Below are 17,342 nucleotides of genomic sequence, written 5' to 3'. Positions count from 1 at the left end.
TCACTTCGAAATCCTGTAATCTCTCCCTCAGCCATCAAGTGAAACTGGAGGCAAGTCGTGCTCTCTCTATCAAAAGTGTGATGTATCCACACATGGTTCCTCAGTAGGTAAGACTATAAAGCAACCGAACTAATGCCTACTAGAAAACCAAGGAGAAACAGAACGTACAGAGGCATGCCCTGGAATCAGAGAGTCTCTGACACTGAGGTAACGTTTAGAAACGCAACCCACAAATGAACTAAGTGTGGACAGAGACACAGGAAGCATTCCAACGTAAAAAGATTAGTGCTCAAGAACAAAAGGAAGGCACCAAGTGAATAAAGTGATTCTAGGAGCCATTCGAGTGAGATACAGTCTATTGAAACCTAAATGCTATTGGACCCAGCAGTTTTATGTCAACCTGACACAAGCTAATACAGTCTTAAGTTAGGAGGAATCCTCAACTGAAAAAAATGCTTCCACCATAAGATCAGCCTGTAGACAAGCCCATGGGGTGTTTTCTTAATTACTGTTGAAGAGGGAGGGCCCAGCCCATTATGGGTGGTGCCATCCCTGGGCTGGTGGTCCTGGGTTCTATAAGGAAGCAGACTGAGCAAGCCAAGAGCGACAAGCCAGTAAGCGGCACCCCTCCATGGTCTCTGCAACAGTTCATGCCCTCCAGGTCCCTACCTGTATTGAGTTCCTCGAATGATGAGCCAAAATGTGGAAGTGTAAGACAAATGAATCCTTTGCCCCTAACCTGCTTTTGGTCAGGCCGTTTCATCGCAGAAGTGGAAGCCCTAACTAAAATAGACCCTAAGGCATTATGTTTCTTTCTCCAAATACTAAATACAAAAACAAAACTGAAGCCATCCAGCATCCATTTTCTAGTGACGTTAAATTCTGAAGTTAGACCAATACCATATTCACTGATCTGTTCCGAAGCTTCGCGTCTTTTCGAATATCCGCTCAAAACAGAGAATGCAGAAATTCACCTTAACAACTTTGATTTTCAGTGAAAACCTCTTGAGTTGTTTTAGCCGCTAACATTCCGCCTGAAACAACCAGTGTGTCCCAATCTCCCCTGGAAATAACGGGTCTGGCAAAACTTTATCAAGACGTTTGTAAAGCTCATCCAGTTTCCAAAAAGAGAATGAGCAAAAAGTGTCAGTGTTCACAGTAGGCAAAGAAAGTTAGATCCCGGCACCACCGGCTATTACAGGGAAGGGGCTCACTCCACAAACCTTTCTGACTTTACTTTGGAAAAGTTGGACTGAACTCAAACTGCAAGACACTCTTCCCTCCAGAAAACTGTGGCATCCACTCCTGACCCCAACAGGGGACTCGAGAGGTCGCCCACGCCTGCCGACTACGGATTCAGGATACGAACAACCGTGCCGCGCCCTGCTCTGGCCCCTAGATAAAAAGAAAATCCCTCCCGGCCGAGCTCACCTGCTTCAGGCGTGGGGACGCAGCTCCACTCTGTCTCGGTTCCGAGAGCGTTCAGGTGAGCCTTCCCTGTCGCCTAGCAACGGTGAAGCTGCCGGTTCCTCCGCAAGCGTCAATTCCTCCCGCCTCTGAGAGAGTGCGTTTTTAAAAGGTTTTGTTTCCGGGTCGAGCTGGCTTTTTTTTTTTGCAACGGAAGGTCTCTTTGCCTCCCTTGTTTAGTCTTGGGGGAGGATAGATTCTCGGTGGAGTGGCGGGTGCTGTCGCTCAGGGGTCGTTTCTCCTCCCTCGAGTTAACGCCTCCCCTCCCGCCAATTGGTGAGCGACATCAGGCAGGCGCCTCATCCAAAGCACCAACCCTCTGCTCGCAGTCGTGCTCCAATCACAGAGGCTCAGCCCCGGGGACTACTTTGCAGTCCGCGAGGCGCGTAGGAAGAAGAGGTTTTTGGGTATTGTAGTTTAGTTCTGTCAGGAATGCACGAAGGTGGGCGCCAGAGAGCCCCAGAAGAACTACACTTCCCAGAAATGGCCGGGGCTTTAGCCGAACCTTTCCTGACCAGCCCGGCTCTGTCTCCCAGAGTCTGTTCCGCTGTAGAGGTGACCTGACTGCTGGAGACTGTCTTTGCTGGTGCAGAGATCGGCCTTGCAGTTTGCAATAATGGTGAGTGTGGGCTCCTGGAACTTGCAGCGGCTCCGGCCTCTCGGCCTCCTGCGCTTGATGCGCTTTAGAAAAGCAGTAATGCCAGGCGCTGTCCTTCGCGCGGTTTGCAAATCCGACTCACCCTCGCGACTGTCGCAGTAACCCAGAAATTGGAAAGGGTTTCGCTTCCCTTGGGGGTTCTTAAAAGCACTCTAGAGAAATCGCTGTCCTTGGAAAGGCGGGTCTCAATCTTTGCACATGACTGAGGGACCAAATTTTCTCCGAAGGACGTTAAAGGATTTGATGTGGGGGATGTGATTTGATGGGAGGGGAAGATCGGGTCCTAACTCTATTTTGCCTCTTAAGCTCATGGAAAGAATAGGCCTCTGATGTTGAGGCAGTGCCCCAGGTTATGATCCCAGTTTTCAGGAGACATGTTTCCACCATATTTAATTTAAAAGAAAACAAATGTTTCTGAAAACCTATTCTTGATCTCCGTTTGTAATGCCAGGACTGGTTAGCGTAGCTAGTCAAACAGTGCGGGTATTCTTTACTACTCCGTCATGAATTCCAAAAACCTTCTTGCAGATGTAACGCAACCATCTTGTCGAAGCTCTAGATCTATCTTGTCCCCAGCTGGGGGCGGGGGAGGGGGGTGAAAGAGCTCTGACGTAGGACTAATCTTCGTGCTGTTTGAAGGTGACATTTGCCACCAGACTGGAAATTGCTACGTACTTTAGAATTTACATTTTAAAAATACTTGTTCTCCTTTAATTTCAAGATGTGTGAGATGAATTGGAAATTTTTTGGATGGACTGGAAATTTCACAGAACCCAAAAAGACATGTTTTCAAACAAAGACAAAAACTCCCCTTAACCTCTATAAGAGACCGTAAGGGGATAACTATTAATTTTCTGTCATCAGTGCCTAGTTATTTTTGCACATAAGTAGTTATTTAAATTATGGCTTAAGCAGTTTCTACCTTAATAATTTTAGTCATAAAACGGCACTAGTTATCCAAGAACTTCGAACTTTAGGCTATTAGACCTATGTGAAAACCTTTTTAAAAATCATCTTATCCAAAACCCTACTTCAAATACTAAAATTTAGTTTGTTGATACCCAGAATACAAGTTGCTCAAGGTCACAAGGCTTGCATGAGGGTCTCTTTATTCTTCCCATTTACCAGGACTGTATTACACTTCGTAATCCCTGCTAGGAGATAAGTCCACCAAGTCTGCGTGTAACATCTGATAGCTTTGTTCCTTGTCATTCAGAGTGTTGAAACTCTGGAGTTAAAAGGGCTTTTAGGGATTGTTTCATCTAATCCTAAAACAGCCCGGCAAGGTCATTGATTTCCCAAGGTCGGGAAGATCCACTTGCCCTGGAGAGATGTACTGTTGAGTTTGCTATGGACTAGACGGAACTGGGCTCGCCCCTAGAAGGTCACATCTGGGCCTGAAGACATAAGTTGTTCCAGGTAGAAGAGTTCTGCGATGTTGCAGTCTCACATGATTCAGAACCATCTTGACTCCTGGGAAGAGGATGTGAGCAAATTACTGCTGCTTTAGAAAAGAACTGTCAGTTCCAGTCAGTGTTATGGTGCATGTCTTAAATCCCAGCTCTGATTTCAAAACCAGCCTGGGCTACATACCTAGTTCCAGGCCAGCCAGGGCTGCATAGGGAGACCCTGCCTCATTTAAAAAAGAAAAAAAAGCTGTCTTTTTTTTTTCCTTTTTTTTTTTTTTTTTAAAGCCAATTCAAAACCTTTTTTAAAGGAACTCTGCCATGGTCCGTAGAGGAGTCAGCTAACAATACCTAGAGGAATGTGAATGATACCATGTGTCTTTTATATTGCAGAAATACATGCAAATAGAAAGTAAAAAGAGAGTGCTATTCTGAGGAATAACAGAGGGAAAACTTAACTCAAGCTCTTCAACTAAACAGCACGTTCTTAAGGCAGCCTGTATCTGCAGGAAGGTCATTAATGCCCTGCCAAGAGGGAAGCCATTCCTTTTTGGATGTTGGCAACATGCCCAGATATCTGGGCAGAGAATAGTAACCTGCATTGGCACTGTTACACTGTGAGACGCCAATGAGGCTCTCCTCCCCTCCCGCTTCTCAACTGCAGTATCTCAGGAAAGCAGGAAGAACCAAAATGGTGTCTCCTTTACCCACTTCATCACCAGACCTTCAAATACTAAGCTAACCCCTTAAGGTGGACTGGCCAGGCACAGAAGGAAACCACTAGGACAGAATTGAGTGTTGATTCTCGGCCACAGCCTGTTCACTATAGAATGTGATACAGGGAACACGTTTTTAATAAACGCCTACATAACACTGTCCTGACCATCAGCTAGACTTTCTGGAAGGTTGAACTTTAAGATGGGATTGGCACTCACCTCCCCTCATACCCCAGCTTGCTTCACATTGTTTGAGTTGAACTTGGGGGCTTTGGGCAGCGATGACCCTTTGTTGTTTCTGAGTCTCACAGTAGCCCACACTGGCCTCACTCTTAGAAATCCTGACATTTCTGTTCACCTACCAGCCCTAGTATTGCTGTCCGCCATATGTCACCATGCCTGGTGGCAGTTTGGTTTGGTTTTTGTTTTGTCTTTTCTTTGCACTACCCTTTGGCTTCACCCTTATACTGTTCATTCAGTAAATTTACATTGAAACCTGTGTGAAGAGCACAAATTTTAGTCAAAGCTTGGGCTTGAGTGACAGATGTGTAAATATGTAATTGCTGGAATTAAAGGTGTGTGCCACCACTGCCTGGCTAAAACACCTTCACTTTTAAAAAGCACATTCAGGATGCTTCCAGTCTTTGTGGAGGTGGCGTTTACACGATCAAGCTATTAATTAAGCAAGTATTTGAGTTCCAGCTGTGCGCCTGTTTCTGATCTATCTGGTGGGATGCAACAGTGACTAGAATTCAGATTATAGGAAGGTAGGGAAACGGGCAAAGGCCAGAGAAGAGGGGAACAGCCTCTCCCTTCTCACTCCTAACTTCAAAAGGAAAGATGATAAAATGAAATACTTACAGGGGGTTAAAGATTGCTCTATAATCGTAACGGTTCCTGGTAGTGATACCTCAGAACATAAGTCTTATAAAGCTATGTATAGCAGAAAATGACCGAATAGAATACTGTGTTCTATTCATACATACGTTTACTTTGGACATAGATACATGGTTTTATTACATTTTTAGTATAGATACATATTTTATTAAAGCTTTATTTAGGTATTACATTTAATGTATCTAGAGATAAGGAAAAATAGGAGAGAAATCCAAGTATCAAGGAGAATTTTCTCATAGATTTCTGAGGTTTTATGTTTAGTTATATTTTTCTATTTCTATCCTTGGTGTGTTTTTTGAGGAAGAAATCCAAGTAAAATCTCCTCTGATCAGATTTTATAACGATACTTATTTAGTGAATTTTCTGTTTTGACCTCTGGGCACCGCACTTCTGAGTGCTGTCAGTTTCAGGCCGCCTGTCTTTCCATCTCAGACGAATGAGTCACTAGGAGAGGCAGTTCTAAATAAAAAGAAATCAAATGTTTCTACCCCGGTCCGTTGAGGGGCCATTTCTTCATACAAAGAGAAACTGGGGTAACCCAGAGTCCCTCAGTGCTCAGCACAATCAAGGAAGGGAACAGTTTATCCTGGTTCTTTTTTTTTTTTTTTTTTTTTTTTTTTTAATTCTCTGGGCTTAATTTAATTTTTTTTCCATTACTCAGCACTCATTTTGAATACGTTGTTATTTTAGTCTGTGTGTCTTATTTTATTCAGTCTCTTCTTTCTGTTATATAACTATTCCATTTTTCCCCCTTATGGTTTCTCTTCCTTTTTAAAAAATAAATTTTCCCTTGGAATCAGACTGTCAGCTATTGCCATTGTGATTTAGGACAATATTTGATACTAAAATTTATTATATTCCAGATGTTAATAATTTTCTCACTTTTTTTTCCTCCTTACAGGGGTGGAGGGACAGGGGGCGGGGGAGTGCGGGGGGTGGGGTGGGGGGCCAGAACAAAACTAAAGGCGTGGACCAGCAAGGTGGCTCAGTGGGTAAAAGGAGCTTGCTGCCAAGTCTGACAACCTGAATTCAATCCCCAAGAACCACATAATGGAAGGAAAAACCAACTCCCACAAGTTGCAGCAAGCTGTGTTGCGTCCCCCCCACACTCTACACCTTAAATAAATACAATTTTAAAAATAAAGGCTTGGGGCTGGAGAGATGACCCAGCAGTTAAGAGTCTCTTAAGACTGCTCTTCCACAGGTTCTGAGTTCAATTCCCACATGCAGCTCACAACCATCTGTAATAAAATCCAGTACCCTCCGCTAGTGTGTCTGAAGACAGCTGCAGTGTACTCACATACATAAAATGCATAAATAAATCTTTAAAAACAAAGGCTTAACACTGGGACAGCAGTACACACCTTTAACGGCAGCACTGGGTGAGCCGGCAGAGGCAGGTGACTGAGTTTAAGTGCAGGTTTTTTGGGCAGTGAAGTCAGAGCAGGATTGATTTATTCAGACTTTTTGGCTCACAGTAAAGAGTAAGTGCTAGTCACTGCTACTCCCCTTCACCGGGTGTGGGACTAGTGAGGTGGGGGGTCAGGGATTTGCACGATAGGGATCTGTGAGGCTCTTCCAGCCTACCAGGGCTTATACCACCACAAAATGAATATGACATTGTGGCCTACATTTTGGCAAAATGTCCCCCACGGATGGACATGGTTGCATACAAAAATCCAGTTCTGCACTTTTTAGTTCTGCTCCCATTTAGTCAGAGTTAGAGAACGCTTCCCAAGCGTGCCGCCAAGGGACACACTTCGTAAGTTGCTTAGTCCATTTGCACGCTTTCTTTACTAAAAACAAGCCTGTTCGTTTCCTAAGCGAGTCAGGAAGGGACTTCACAGTGTTGTGTTCACTTTTAAAGCATGCATCGCCTTATTAAGGTAACACGTTAATAAACTGCGTGTCTTTTTCATTACAGTCTGAGCCAATCAGAGTCCTCGTGACAGGAGCAGCCGGTCAGATTGCATATTCGCTGCTGTACAGCATTGGAAATGGATCTGTCTTTGGGAAAGACCAGGTAGGGACGTGTCTGTAAACATTGGCGCTATGGTAGAAAATGTCCTTATAAGGTTCTGTTGCAAATGGTGAAGGACCAGGCATCCCTAGTAAATGAACGAGTCAGTCCTTTGCTGTCAGCAGAGACTCCTGAGACGTTTTGTAGGCTACCCTGGGGGCACCGGAAGTCACCTGGAGTGGAGCTCTTCCCCTGGTGTGCTGCAGTAGCTTAGTGAGACTGACCAGCAGGCAACACTCACTCACTGCTGAGAGTAACTCTTGGGGAGGGGCTGGGGAAGTTGTAGAATCTGTCCTTTCTTTCTAATTGTGGTGTTTTGAGCCTAAGTAATCAGATGTGAGATCTACACCACAGGAAACAGGCACCCCTAATTCTCACAAGTCTGAATTGTACTCTTAAATCCTTTTCTAAAGTCTTCGTTAATTTTTTCTCTCAACCTACAGATAACTGAATTTTCCCTTCATGTCAGATATGCTGGTTGTCTGTAGTTAGCTATTTATAAAGAGAAATCATACCTGCAGGTACTAAGTAAGCTGTGGCATCTCCTCCATAATTATGACTAATTAGGATCTAAATATACACAAACAAAATCGGGCGGGCCTTTGTGTGAGGGAGAGCGCCGTAACCACCCCGACCTCCGAGGTAACCACACTGCCCACTGTCCTTGCTCTTCCCCAGCCCATCATTCTTGTGCTGTTGGACATCACCCCCATGATGGGTGTTCTGGACGGTGTCCTGATGGAGCTGCAAGACTGTGCCCTTCCCCTTCTGCAGGGTGAGTGGGGAAGTCAAAGAAAACAGATAATATAGCGCTTCGTATCTTACCAAAGGTGGATTTTTTTTTTTTAAGATTTTTATAAAGATTGTCAGTTAGAAATTGTGTCACAAAAGCGTTTTTGTCGTTGTCGTTATTGTTTGAACTACACTTTTTTTTAACGTAAATACCAAGAAAAAAAAAATGAGTACAAAAGCAAGAAGCAACCAGTGGCAAGTCAAGGGCTTGTTTTCCTCGGGCCTACGTATAACTTATAATTCTATTAAATGTAATGTGCTCAAGGACTTTGCGTCCAGGCTGTTTGCACTGTGCTGTGATTTGAAGTCTATTTAGAAGTAATAGTAGCCTCCTGTGACAGAAAATGTTCCATTTCAAGGAACGCTCTCCAGGCCACCTGCTGCTCCCGGCCGTAGTTGGTTCCTTGTTTATTTCCCCTTTCCTTTGCCAAGCACTGGCTTGAGATGGTTAAACTGCCCAGCCTGAAGGAAGACGTGAAGTCTGTGTCTAGTCAGGCATTTCCTAGAAGAGCAACTCTGCAGATCTCCAAACTTCAGTCTATGCTCCTGTTCGTGCCAGCCTTCCTGTGGCTCCTTCCCTTACAGCCCTTTCCAAGGCTGTCCCTCTGTTGCATTTTCTACTTACATCACTTTTTCTGCGGAGTCCTTCTGTCACTAATGACCCAGTGTTCCCTCAGACTGCTGTAAACGTGGCAGCGAAGGGAAGAGAAGGAATGTGTCCTTCTCTCTTGACAGAAGAGGAAGACATACTTTTTTTTCCTTACGTTCCTCCATTTGGGGTGTCAGCAACCTTACTGACATGGGTTTACAAGCCTAAAACTCTACAAATAGAAATTCTGACTCAGCTATGGCCTTTTTAATAGACTCAAAGGAAAACAACGTTGTATGTTCCTTGATCAAAAACCAAGTTAAATGTTTATCAGTTCGACACTGGATTCGAGTTGAACTCTGGACCAATGTCCCTCTCTTATCATAGTGGCACTATTTCCTTAGGCCTTAGTTTCTTCATCTGTGAAATGTGAAGATTACATTTGATAGAATACAATCCTTAACATTATCCCATTGGAGTATGCCCTGTAAACTTTATTTTTTTCAATTGTGATTGTTATCTTAAACCTTGGAGTAATTGCAATCTAAAGGTTAGGTGAGTCAGTCTCTCTTTTGTATTATTGGTGGCTATGTATATGTAACCACAGATATACTTTTATATCTCATATATATGTGAAAAAACAAATGCTACATCATATCTAATGATGCAAAGATAAAAGCTGTAAAGCTATTTTAATTGAGATAATTATTGATATAAAAATACAAAATAATTATTCACTTTCTGCTGTGTTCTTAGGGGTCATTAAATGAGTGTATTATCTTTTTTAGGCCTCTGAAAAGTTCATCAATGTGAACTGTGAAAATAAACATTTAGCACAGTTTGAAAGGATAAGTAGATTCAATATGAAAGGGGGAATTTCGACCCAGGCATTTAAATAGCCGTGTGTGTGTGTGTGTGTGTGTGTGTGTGTGTGTGTGTGTGTGTGTGTGTGTTCTTTGCCATGTCCACAGATGTCATTGCAACAGACAAAGAAGAGGTTGCCTTCAAAGACCTGGACGTGGCTGTCCTTGTGGGCTCCATGCCAAGAAGGGAGGGCATGGAGAGGAAGGACCTACTGAAAGCCAACGTGAAGATCTTCAAATCCCAGGGCGCAGCCTTGGAGAAGTACGCCAAGAAATCAGTTAAGGTGACTTGCAGCATGTTTTATGGAGATGTTTTCTTACTTGTATTTCAGACCTCTGCTTTTGATGTTTAAATACCAGAGCTGCTTATATTAGTTTCTGGTTCTATACAAAGTTCAGCGAGTACGGCTAGACGTGGAGGGAAGAAGACACCTTTCTTGTGCCGCTCGCTCTGGGTGCTTGGTGAGACCTTCAGAGTCGTGTGTGTTGTGGAAGGTGGCTGCTGAGTGCTCCTTGTCAGTCGCTGCAGTCTCTGCTGGTCCATGGGATTGTTACAGGCTGTCCCATGACTTCCTCTCCTGTCTCAGTAGCTATTTATGTTCATTCTAAGTTTGCCTTAATGTTCCAAAGCTGATCTTCACGAGCGACCCGTTTATAAAACTTCATCGTTGCCTATATTTTTGCTTACTGTAGATTTCATTTTAAATAGTTAACTTTCCTTTGTAATCATTAACAAGGAATAAGAATGATTAGGAACGCACAGGTCTCTTGGTAAAAGATTACAGAGGTGCTCAGACTGGTAAAATTCAGGCTGCCTGGACTTATTTACATGGTAATTCACCTCTCAAAAAAAAGGGGATGGGGGCTTTTGCTGAGGAAAATACAGACTGGGATACTCAGAGGCAAAAACGACATATGTGTGTATGTTTGATTCACTAGATGTAGAGGAGTTGTAAAGATAATCTGTATTTTACCAAATAGCCCAGGTAATTCTTAGGATTAAGCCAGTTTAAGAAATACTTGGGGTTGGGGATTTAGCTCAGTGGTAGAGCGCTTGCCTAGCAAACGCAAGGCCCTGGGTTCGGTCCCCAGCTCCGAAAAAAAGAAAAAGAAAAAGAAAAAAAAAAAAGGAAAGAAATACTTTATTCTGGGCAGGAGAGATGGCTCAGTGGTTAAGAGCACTGGCTGCTCTTCCAGAGGTCCTGAGTTCAATTCCCAGCAACCACATGGTGGCTCACAACCATCTGTAATGAGATCTGATGCCCTCTTCTGGTGTGTCTGAAGACAGCGACAGTGTACTTATGTATAATAAATAAATAAATCTTTAAAAAAAAAAGGGGGGGGGGGTTGGGGATTTAGCTCAGTGGTAGAGCGCTTGCCTAGGAAGCGCAAGGCCCTGGGTTCGGTCCCCAGCTCCGAAAAATAGAACCAAAAAAAAAAAAAAGAAAAAAGAAAGAAAGAAAGAAATACTCAAAAACAAATTGATTTCCTTTAAAAAAAAAACTTTGAAAAAAAAGGAAACGTTTTCAATGATTCAGACTCTAGGATGACGCTTTAGATTTCTTGCTTTTTGTGTGACAAATAAATGAATGATCCGTCTCCATAGTAAAACATAAAGATGTTAGGTCCCCTTAGGCCCAAGATATTGTCAGCGGAAACTGACTTGCATATCACAGACACAGAGGCCCTGTCAGACGTGTTGTAGTCTGCTTGCACGGCAGGTGTCAGTGTGTGCTCTGTGCCTCCCACCCGTCTAGGTCATTGTTGTGGGGAACCCAGCCAATACAAACTGCCTGACGGCCTCCAAGTCAGCACCATCGATCCCCAAGGAGAACTTCAGTTGCCTGACTCGATTGGACCACAACCGAGCAAAATCTCAAGTAAGAAAAATGACTTTTAAGTTTTAAAATTTTCAGCTTTGAAACTTTTTCTTTTACTTTTAAAATAATTAAATTTTGGTTTGTGCATTTGTTGTTTTCATTGAGCAGAAACACTATCCTTTTTGGTTTTAATTAAAAGTTAGGTAGTCTAACTTTTTAGGAGTTAAGGAACTGGCCTTCCTTAGTTTTATCTTCAACTAACCAATTGTGAACCTATTGTATAACTATATCTTCATATATATGTCCAGTTATAGTTCAGTGCAGTTGCCAGTGTTATCTCCTGTAGTAGTTAGCAGTTAGTTAAATGAAAACACATGATGTGTTATTAGCTTAATCACGTCATGGGCTGTGGAAGAGACCTGAGTGGTGTGTGTTTGTGCTTCAGTTTTCTCTGCAGCTAATTTTGTATTTAATATTCAATTTTTTAACCTTCTAAGATGTTTTGTGAAATTATTAGCATCATATTACTCCTTATTTCTTGGAGGCTTAGATTTAGATGTCAAAGTTACCAATGACGTGGAGATTAGCGATGGCTTCCTAAGACACTGGGAGCTAAGCTGCTCATCCAGGCTGGCGTCTGTGTTCTTACGTTAGCTGAAGCTGGAGTTCTCCAGTGCAGCGCTCTTCCCTTTTCTCTGGCACTGTTTCATCCGCTCTGCTTCCGCCACAGACCATTGCTTCTGTATAGTTCTTGGAGTTACACTATTCATCATGTTAGCTTTAAGAAAACTATTCCTTAGACAGAAAAAGATACGTGTTTTAAAAAAAAAAAAAAAAAAAAAAAAAAAAAAAAAAAAACAAGCCATTGCCTTAGACTGAGAGTTGATTCCTTCAACTCTCAGGAGTTAAATATCCAGTAAGAGAGAAAATAATTTAATTCTCATGGTGACTGGATGACGCATTAATGGTGCTTGTTTTACAGATAAGAACCATGAGACTAAGCGACCAGGGAACCTGCCCAAAGTCATAGAGTAACTAATGCTGGAACTGCTTGATTCACAGGACACAAACTAAACCCTTGTGTATGTTCTAAGCAGTAGTATTAAGAAAATACATTCTACTAGCTCTTAGCATGATGCTATCACATAATAAAACAGTGAGGATTCACTGCTATTATCATTGTTTTTTATTGAGAGAGATAAAGTTGAAAAGGCCATACTGACAATATCCTCAGAACACTCCAGCTAACTTAGACAGTAAATAATCCGTGAGATGCTTTGGGCTATAGGCAGTAGTCATCCTGTGGTGGCTGGAAAAGGAGGGATTGCCTGGAAGCCGGGTTAGGCACAAGGGGCAGTGTAGGCAAAGAGAACTGGCTGCAGTTGTAGATGTGGGCTGGCCAGTGAGTCCTTACTTAGTTCCCGCAGAAAATGTGTTGAGATGACCCTGCCCATGGTCTTCCTGAGGCCTTGGTAGCAGCAGAAGTTGGACAGTTCTGCCTCCCAAGTGTCACAGAGTAGCACTTTGTCCTAGTACTTGAAATAGCTTCCCTTGTGGGGGCAAAAGTCATGAATGAACCAAGAGCGAAGTTTTCCTGGTGCTTCACTTTGGGCACAGTCTGTTCCTCATAGGCCTTGGCTAGGCAGTGTCCGTTATTTCAGTATGTCAGTCTGGCATAGTGACAGCTGTCAGAAGTTTTTGAAGAAGCATTTTCTTCCTCTTATAGAAGTTGTTATCCAAATGAGAAGTAATTAACCCCAAAATAAAATCTTACAGGAATCCTGACGAGTCCTCCATGATTTGTTCAAAACTGTAAAAGCTTTAGTTACCAGTGACTGAATTATTACCTGCTGAACTCTGTATGTGAGGCCCAGTGCTAGGTGCATGCATGCATAAAATACATGTGTGTACAAGATGACATAAAATACATGTATGTACAAGATGGCCTGACAGGACTGTTGCTGGTAGGGAGTGGAAAGCTAGGGCTGGAGAATTAGTCAAAAATTCAACAGATCTGTTTGACAAATGTGAAAGCTTGCCTAAGGAAGCAAGAAATGTTATCCTCTGTATGCACTGATTCCACCTGGTTCTGACAGGACTCACAGTGAGAAGCAGCACCTGCCAGGCGCAGAATGCCTGGGCTCTGTTAGCTCCAGAGATCAAAGGAGTAAGAGAGCATAGGCCACATGAGCACAGGAGGGGAGCCAAAGGGGCCTGCGGGGAGGACACCCTAGAGGCAGGTGGTAGTCACGACTCTGGAGTAGTTAAAGCGGGTATTCAGGGCATCAGAGTTCTCAAGTTCTTAGTACACTCTGGACTTTAACCAAAGTTTAAATATTAGTATAGATATTCATAAATGTATTAAATATTTTATTAAAGTATGCTGAGTTCATTATGATCTGTGTCTTACATGCATTTCAGCTTAGAACATTTTCAGCTTCTGCTGAGCTTATCAGAATGACCATTCTGTCATAAGTTACATCACAAGACTTATTTTAGTCCACAAATCTATAAGATAGGGGCAGCCACAGTTTGATAATAGCTTGCTTCTAATAGCAACATCTCTAACTATAATTGAAAATTAATTTGTGCATTGTATATAACAAAAATTTGACCAGAATAGGGTAAGTATACCTAAAGTATCAGACCACAATGATAAGGTGACATCCATGTAAGAGGAGCAAAACAAAGCTCATATTCATGTATTAGAAATCTGTTCACCTGTTGGTCAACTCACTGTGCTAATAATGTAGTCGTAAATTACAGAATGCTCTTAGATTCTCTACACTGCATAGTTTCAAGTCCATAGTTGTTGACAGCATTAAATGTTTCTAGGATATTGCCGAGCAGTAAAATTTGCCCTTTTTCAAATTCGTGTAGCTTTTATTAGCTTAATGTTTCAGAAGCTCTTTGCCTTTACTTAAGGGCATCTGTCAAACAAATCACAATTTGCAATAAATCAATTGCCTAACTGATGTGTTTGTTTTAAATTGAACTAGATTGCTCTTAAACTCGGTGTAACCGCTGATGATGTAAAAAATGTCATTATCTGGGGAAATCATTCATCAACCCAGTATCCAGATGTCAATCATGCCAAGGTGAAATTGCAAGGAAAAGAAGTTGGTGTGTATGAAGCCCTCAAAGACGACAGCTGGCTCAAGGGAGAGTTCATCACGGTAAGAAGAGTGTGAGCCCTCTGGGCAGTCAGCCAGAGACAGGCACAGCACACTGCTGAGCTGAGTATCTGCCAGGGCCTGTGGGACCCTCAAGGACAGCCGCCGTTTCACTATAATGTATGCTTTTGGAGTGGGCAAAAAGATGGTTATCACTGTCTGATGTGGCCTGATCTAGGACAGTTGAGATTCTCCAGGTCAGAAAAACAGAGCTGTCTACTTCTGTTTATACCCAAATCTGCTTCTCTGTATCTGGTGTCACACATTGTATAGGAATCTCTACCTTTCTAAAATGGTACCTCTAACTGAATTGGGATAGTAGGATTAACACTGGCGGGAACCCTGCGAGCCTGGTCTTCTTCTCGGGGTGAATGTGGACCGTGAGGGTTTGCTGGCATGCTCAGGTAGCTTTCCCTGTCCCCCCAGACTGTGCAGCAGCGTGGTGCTGCTGTCATCAAGGCTCGGAAGCTGTCCAGTGCCATGTCTGCTGCGAAGGCCATCTCGGACCACATCAGAGACATCTGGTTTGGAACCCCGGAGGTGAGGGCTCTCATTTGCATGGGCCATCCGTCCGTCCACCTTGTGTTTGGGTTTTGGGTGCTGGAATAAGAAGAGCAGTTGAGCCAGTTGGGTTCATTTCCCAGCTCACACACCTGCTAGCCCAGGAACCCCCGAATGTTACGTAGCCTTTCTGAGCTGTGCTGTCAACTGTCACAGGGTGTTTATCACAGAGGATTTTAGGAGTCCAAGGCAGTTCTATATATGGTAAGCCACTCTTTTTAAAACCAGGACGGGGCCATTGTATTCTCAGCTCTAAAACCAGGATGGTGCTTGGGGCCGGAGAATGGCTCAGCAGTCACGAGTGGTCACTTCTCTTGCAGAAGAGCCAGGTTCATTCCCAGCATCCACGTCAGGCAGCTCAGAACTCCCGGTAACTACAGCTTCAAGAGACCTGTACACACATGTGTGCATGCACAGACAGACGCACACACACACATTTAATAAAGAGTGTGAGCTGTGACCTACTTGACATGGTCTGGAAGAGTAGATGAGGTGATGTCTGTGAACCAGTGTGCACTCGGGCTCCTCGCACACAGAAGTTGTACAGTTTTCACTGTAGTAGGTTGTCAGTGGGTTTGTGAGCCAATCCCTGTACGCTATGATGATGTAACCTTTTCTAGGGCGAGTTCGTGTCGATGGGCGTAATCTCTGATGGCAACTCCTATGGTGTCCCTGATGACCTGCTCTACTCGTTCCCTGTCGTGATCAAGGTGGGGCGACATGGAAGAAGAGTGCACACACGCGCGCACGCACACACACACGATATTAAATATGTGTGGATATATAGAGCATACATGTATATGATATTTATAGAGTATATATATATATTCCTTCCTAATGCCAAGTCTTTAATTCAATACTGAAACTAATCTGGAAAGCAAGCTTTAATACTTCGTTATTGCAGTAACTCCCTATCATACCCATAAACAGAATATATTTTCTCAGAAACCCATAGGACTCAGTGTTATTCTTTATTATAATCATGGTATAGTTCATTATAGCTTCCTGGGGATTTCTAAAGTTAGCGCATTTCAAACTCAAGTGTCGTGATACTCATCCCTTTGGGGCTGACCTGAGGGAAGGAGGAAGTCGTGGGCATGTTCAGAAAGCTGGGACTGGGTGGATCAGGACTCTGATCTGAGGGGCAGTCCAGCAGGAGGAGAAGCTGGCTGGGTTATCCCGAGTATGATTTTTTAAAGTGGACTCCAGTTTAGAGTCAGGCTTTAAAAGAGGTGTGCTTTGAGGTATCATTTTAAGCGAGGCTGTCCCCTGCTGAAACATCTGTCACTTCAGCTGAAGCTCTTGCAATTGTTCTCTGACAGAATAAGACCTGGAAGTTTGTTGAAGGCCTCCCCATTAACGACTTCTCCCGTGAGAAGATGGACCTGACAGCAAAGGAGCTGACCGAGGAAAAGGAAACGGCTTTTGAGTTTCTCTCCTCCGCATGACTACACAGTCGTGTTGACGTCAGCAGACATCCCAAGGCTGAGGAATCAAAATGTCGTCTTTGAGCCTAGTACCAAACAGTAATAATGCTACATTCAGATTGTGAACAGCAAAATATTTTAAATATTATGTGCTTTGTGATTCGTGAAAGTCTATCATGTTGTTAGTGCTGCGATCTAAATAAAAGTATATTCAAGTGAAAGTCTCAGCCTCTATTTCTAGCTTATACTTAGTGTGCTCAGAAAAATAGATTAGAATTTTGCCTTTTTCACTGAGTAGAAGAAGTAAAAGTGGAAAATGTTAGGAAGCATTAGTCTAACATAGACAAGGAAGCCAATCGATCTATTTCAGAGGGATCCCATTACGTAAATGAGTTATTTATATTTTAAGTCCTTAAAGGTTGGTTCATGTTTTGTTCATATTCTGATTTTAAAATTAGCTGTAAGAAGGTCGCAGATAAGCTATCTTCCTTATATTCTATAGCAGAATAGTGGAATCGTTAATATTTGATAGCCGATAACTGCCACAGTATTAGTGTTTTGAGCTAAGGTTGTTAGAAGCATAATCCTGTGCTTTCAAGGCAGTCTGTCTCCCCCCAGGAACGCCTGTATCATCTTTTCATCTTCCTGCTTTTAGTGCATTACTCAAGGCAATAAATAGAACCATAGTCTCACGGCTTTTGTAACGCCTTTTGTGGATACTCAAATACTTGCTGGTTAGGTTTGCTACTTACCTGTATTGGTAAATAGTATCTGTATTGGAGCTTGTACAGTGTTTGCCTAACCCTCATGAAGCCCTGTGTTCAATCCTCAACACCCCCAGGACTAGGCATGGTGGTGCATGCCGTAATCCCAGCATGTAAGAAGGTCAAAAGCCAGAACCGTCCTAGGCTGCATAGTGAGTTCATGGCCAATCCTGAGATGTGTGAAACCCT

The 17,342-nt window shown here is 43.1% G+C and overlaps 2 protein-coding genes across 7 annotated transcripts in view; one reads left to right on the top strand and one right to left on the bottom strand.

The window, feature by feature from the left end:
• Positions 1–1,811, bottom strand: part of Wdpcp (WD repeat containing planar cell polarity effector) — a 330,858-nt gene extending 329,047 nt beyond the window's left edge. For 3 of the 5 annotated variants that reach the window (XM_087583532.1, XM_087583534.1, XM_087583535.1), the window contains exon 1: positions 1,432–1,811. The gene's annotated coding sequence lies outside the window, so the exon portion shown is untranslated. 5 annotated transcript variants of the gene reach the window in all.
• Positions 1,812–2,006: 195 nt separating this feature from the next.
• Positions 2,007–17,206, top strand: Mdh1 (malate dehydrogenase 1). 2 transcript variants are annotated; one of them, NM_033235.2, is made up of 9 exons: positions 2,007–2,086; positions 7,069–7,167; positions 7,843–7,939; positions 9,517–9,692; positions 11,166–11,288; positions 14,228–14,404; positions 14,828–14,941; positions 15,583–15,672; positions 16,285–17,206. In NM_033235.2, the coding sequence occupies exons 1-9, from the start codon at positions 2,084–2,086 to the stop codon at positions 16,408–16,410; spliced, it is 1,005 nt and encodes a 334-aa protein (NP_150238.1). In that variant the 5' UTR covers positions 2,007–2,083; the 3' UTR covers positions 16,411–17,206. Both variants share the same exon structure in this region, with proteins under 2 accessions (NP_150238.1, NP_001303806.1).
• Positions 17,207–17,342: the final 136 nt, after the last annotated feature.

Source organism: Rattus norvegicus, chromosome 14 (assembly GCF_021556685.1).
Source record: "Rattus norvegicus strain SHRSP/BbbUtx chromosome 14, alternate assembly SHRSP_T2T, whole genome shotgun sequence".
In the NCBI taxonomy this organism is placed as follows: domain Eukaryota; kingdom Metazoa; phylum Chordata; class Mammalia; order Rodentia; family Muridae; genus Rattus; species Rattus norvegicus.
This window is presented reverse-complemented; position numbering and strand designations above follow the sequence as displayed.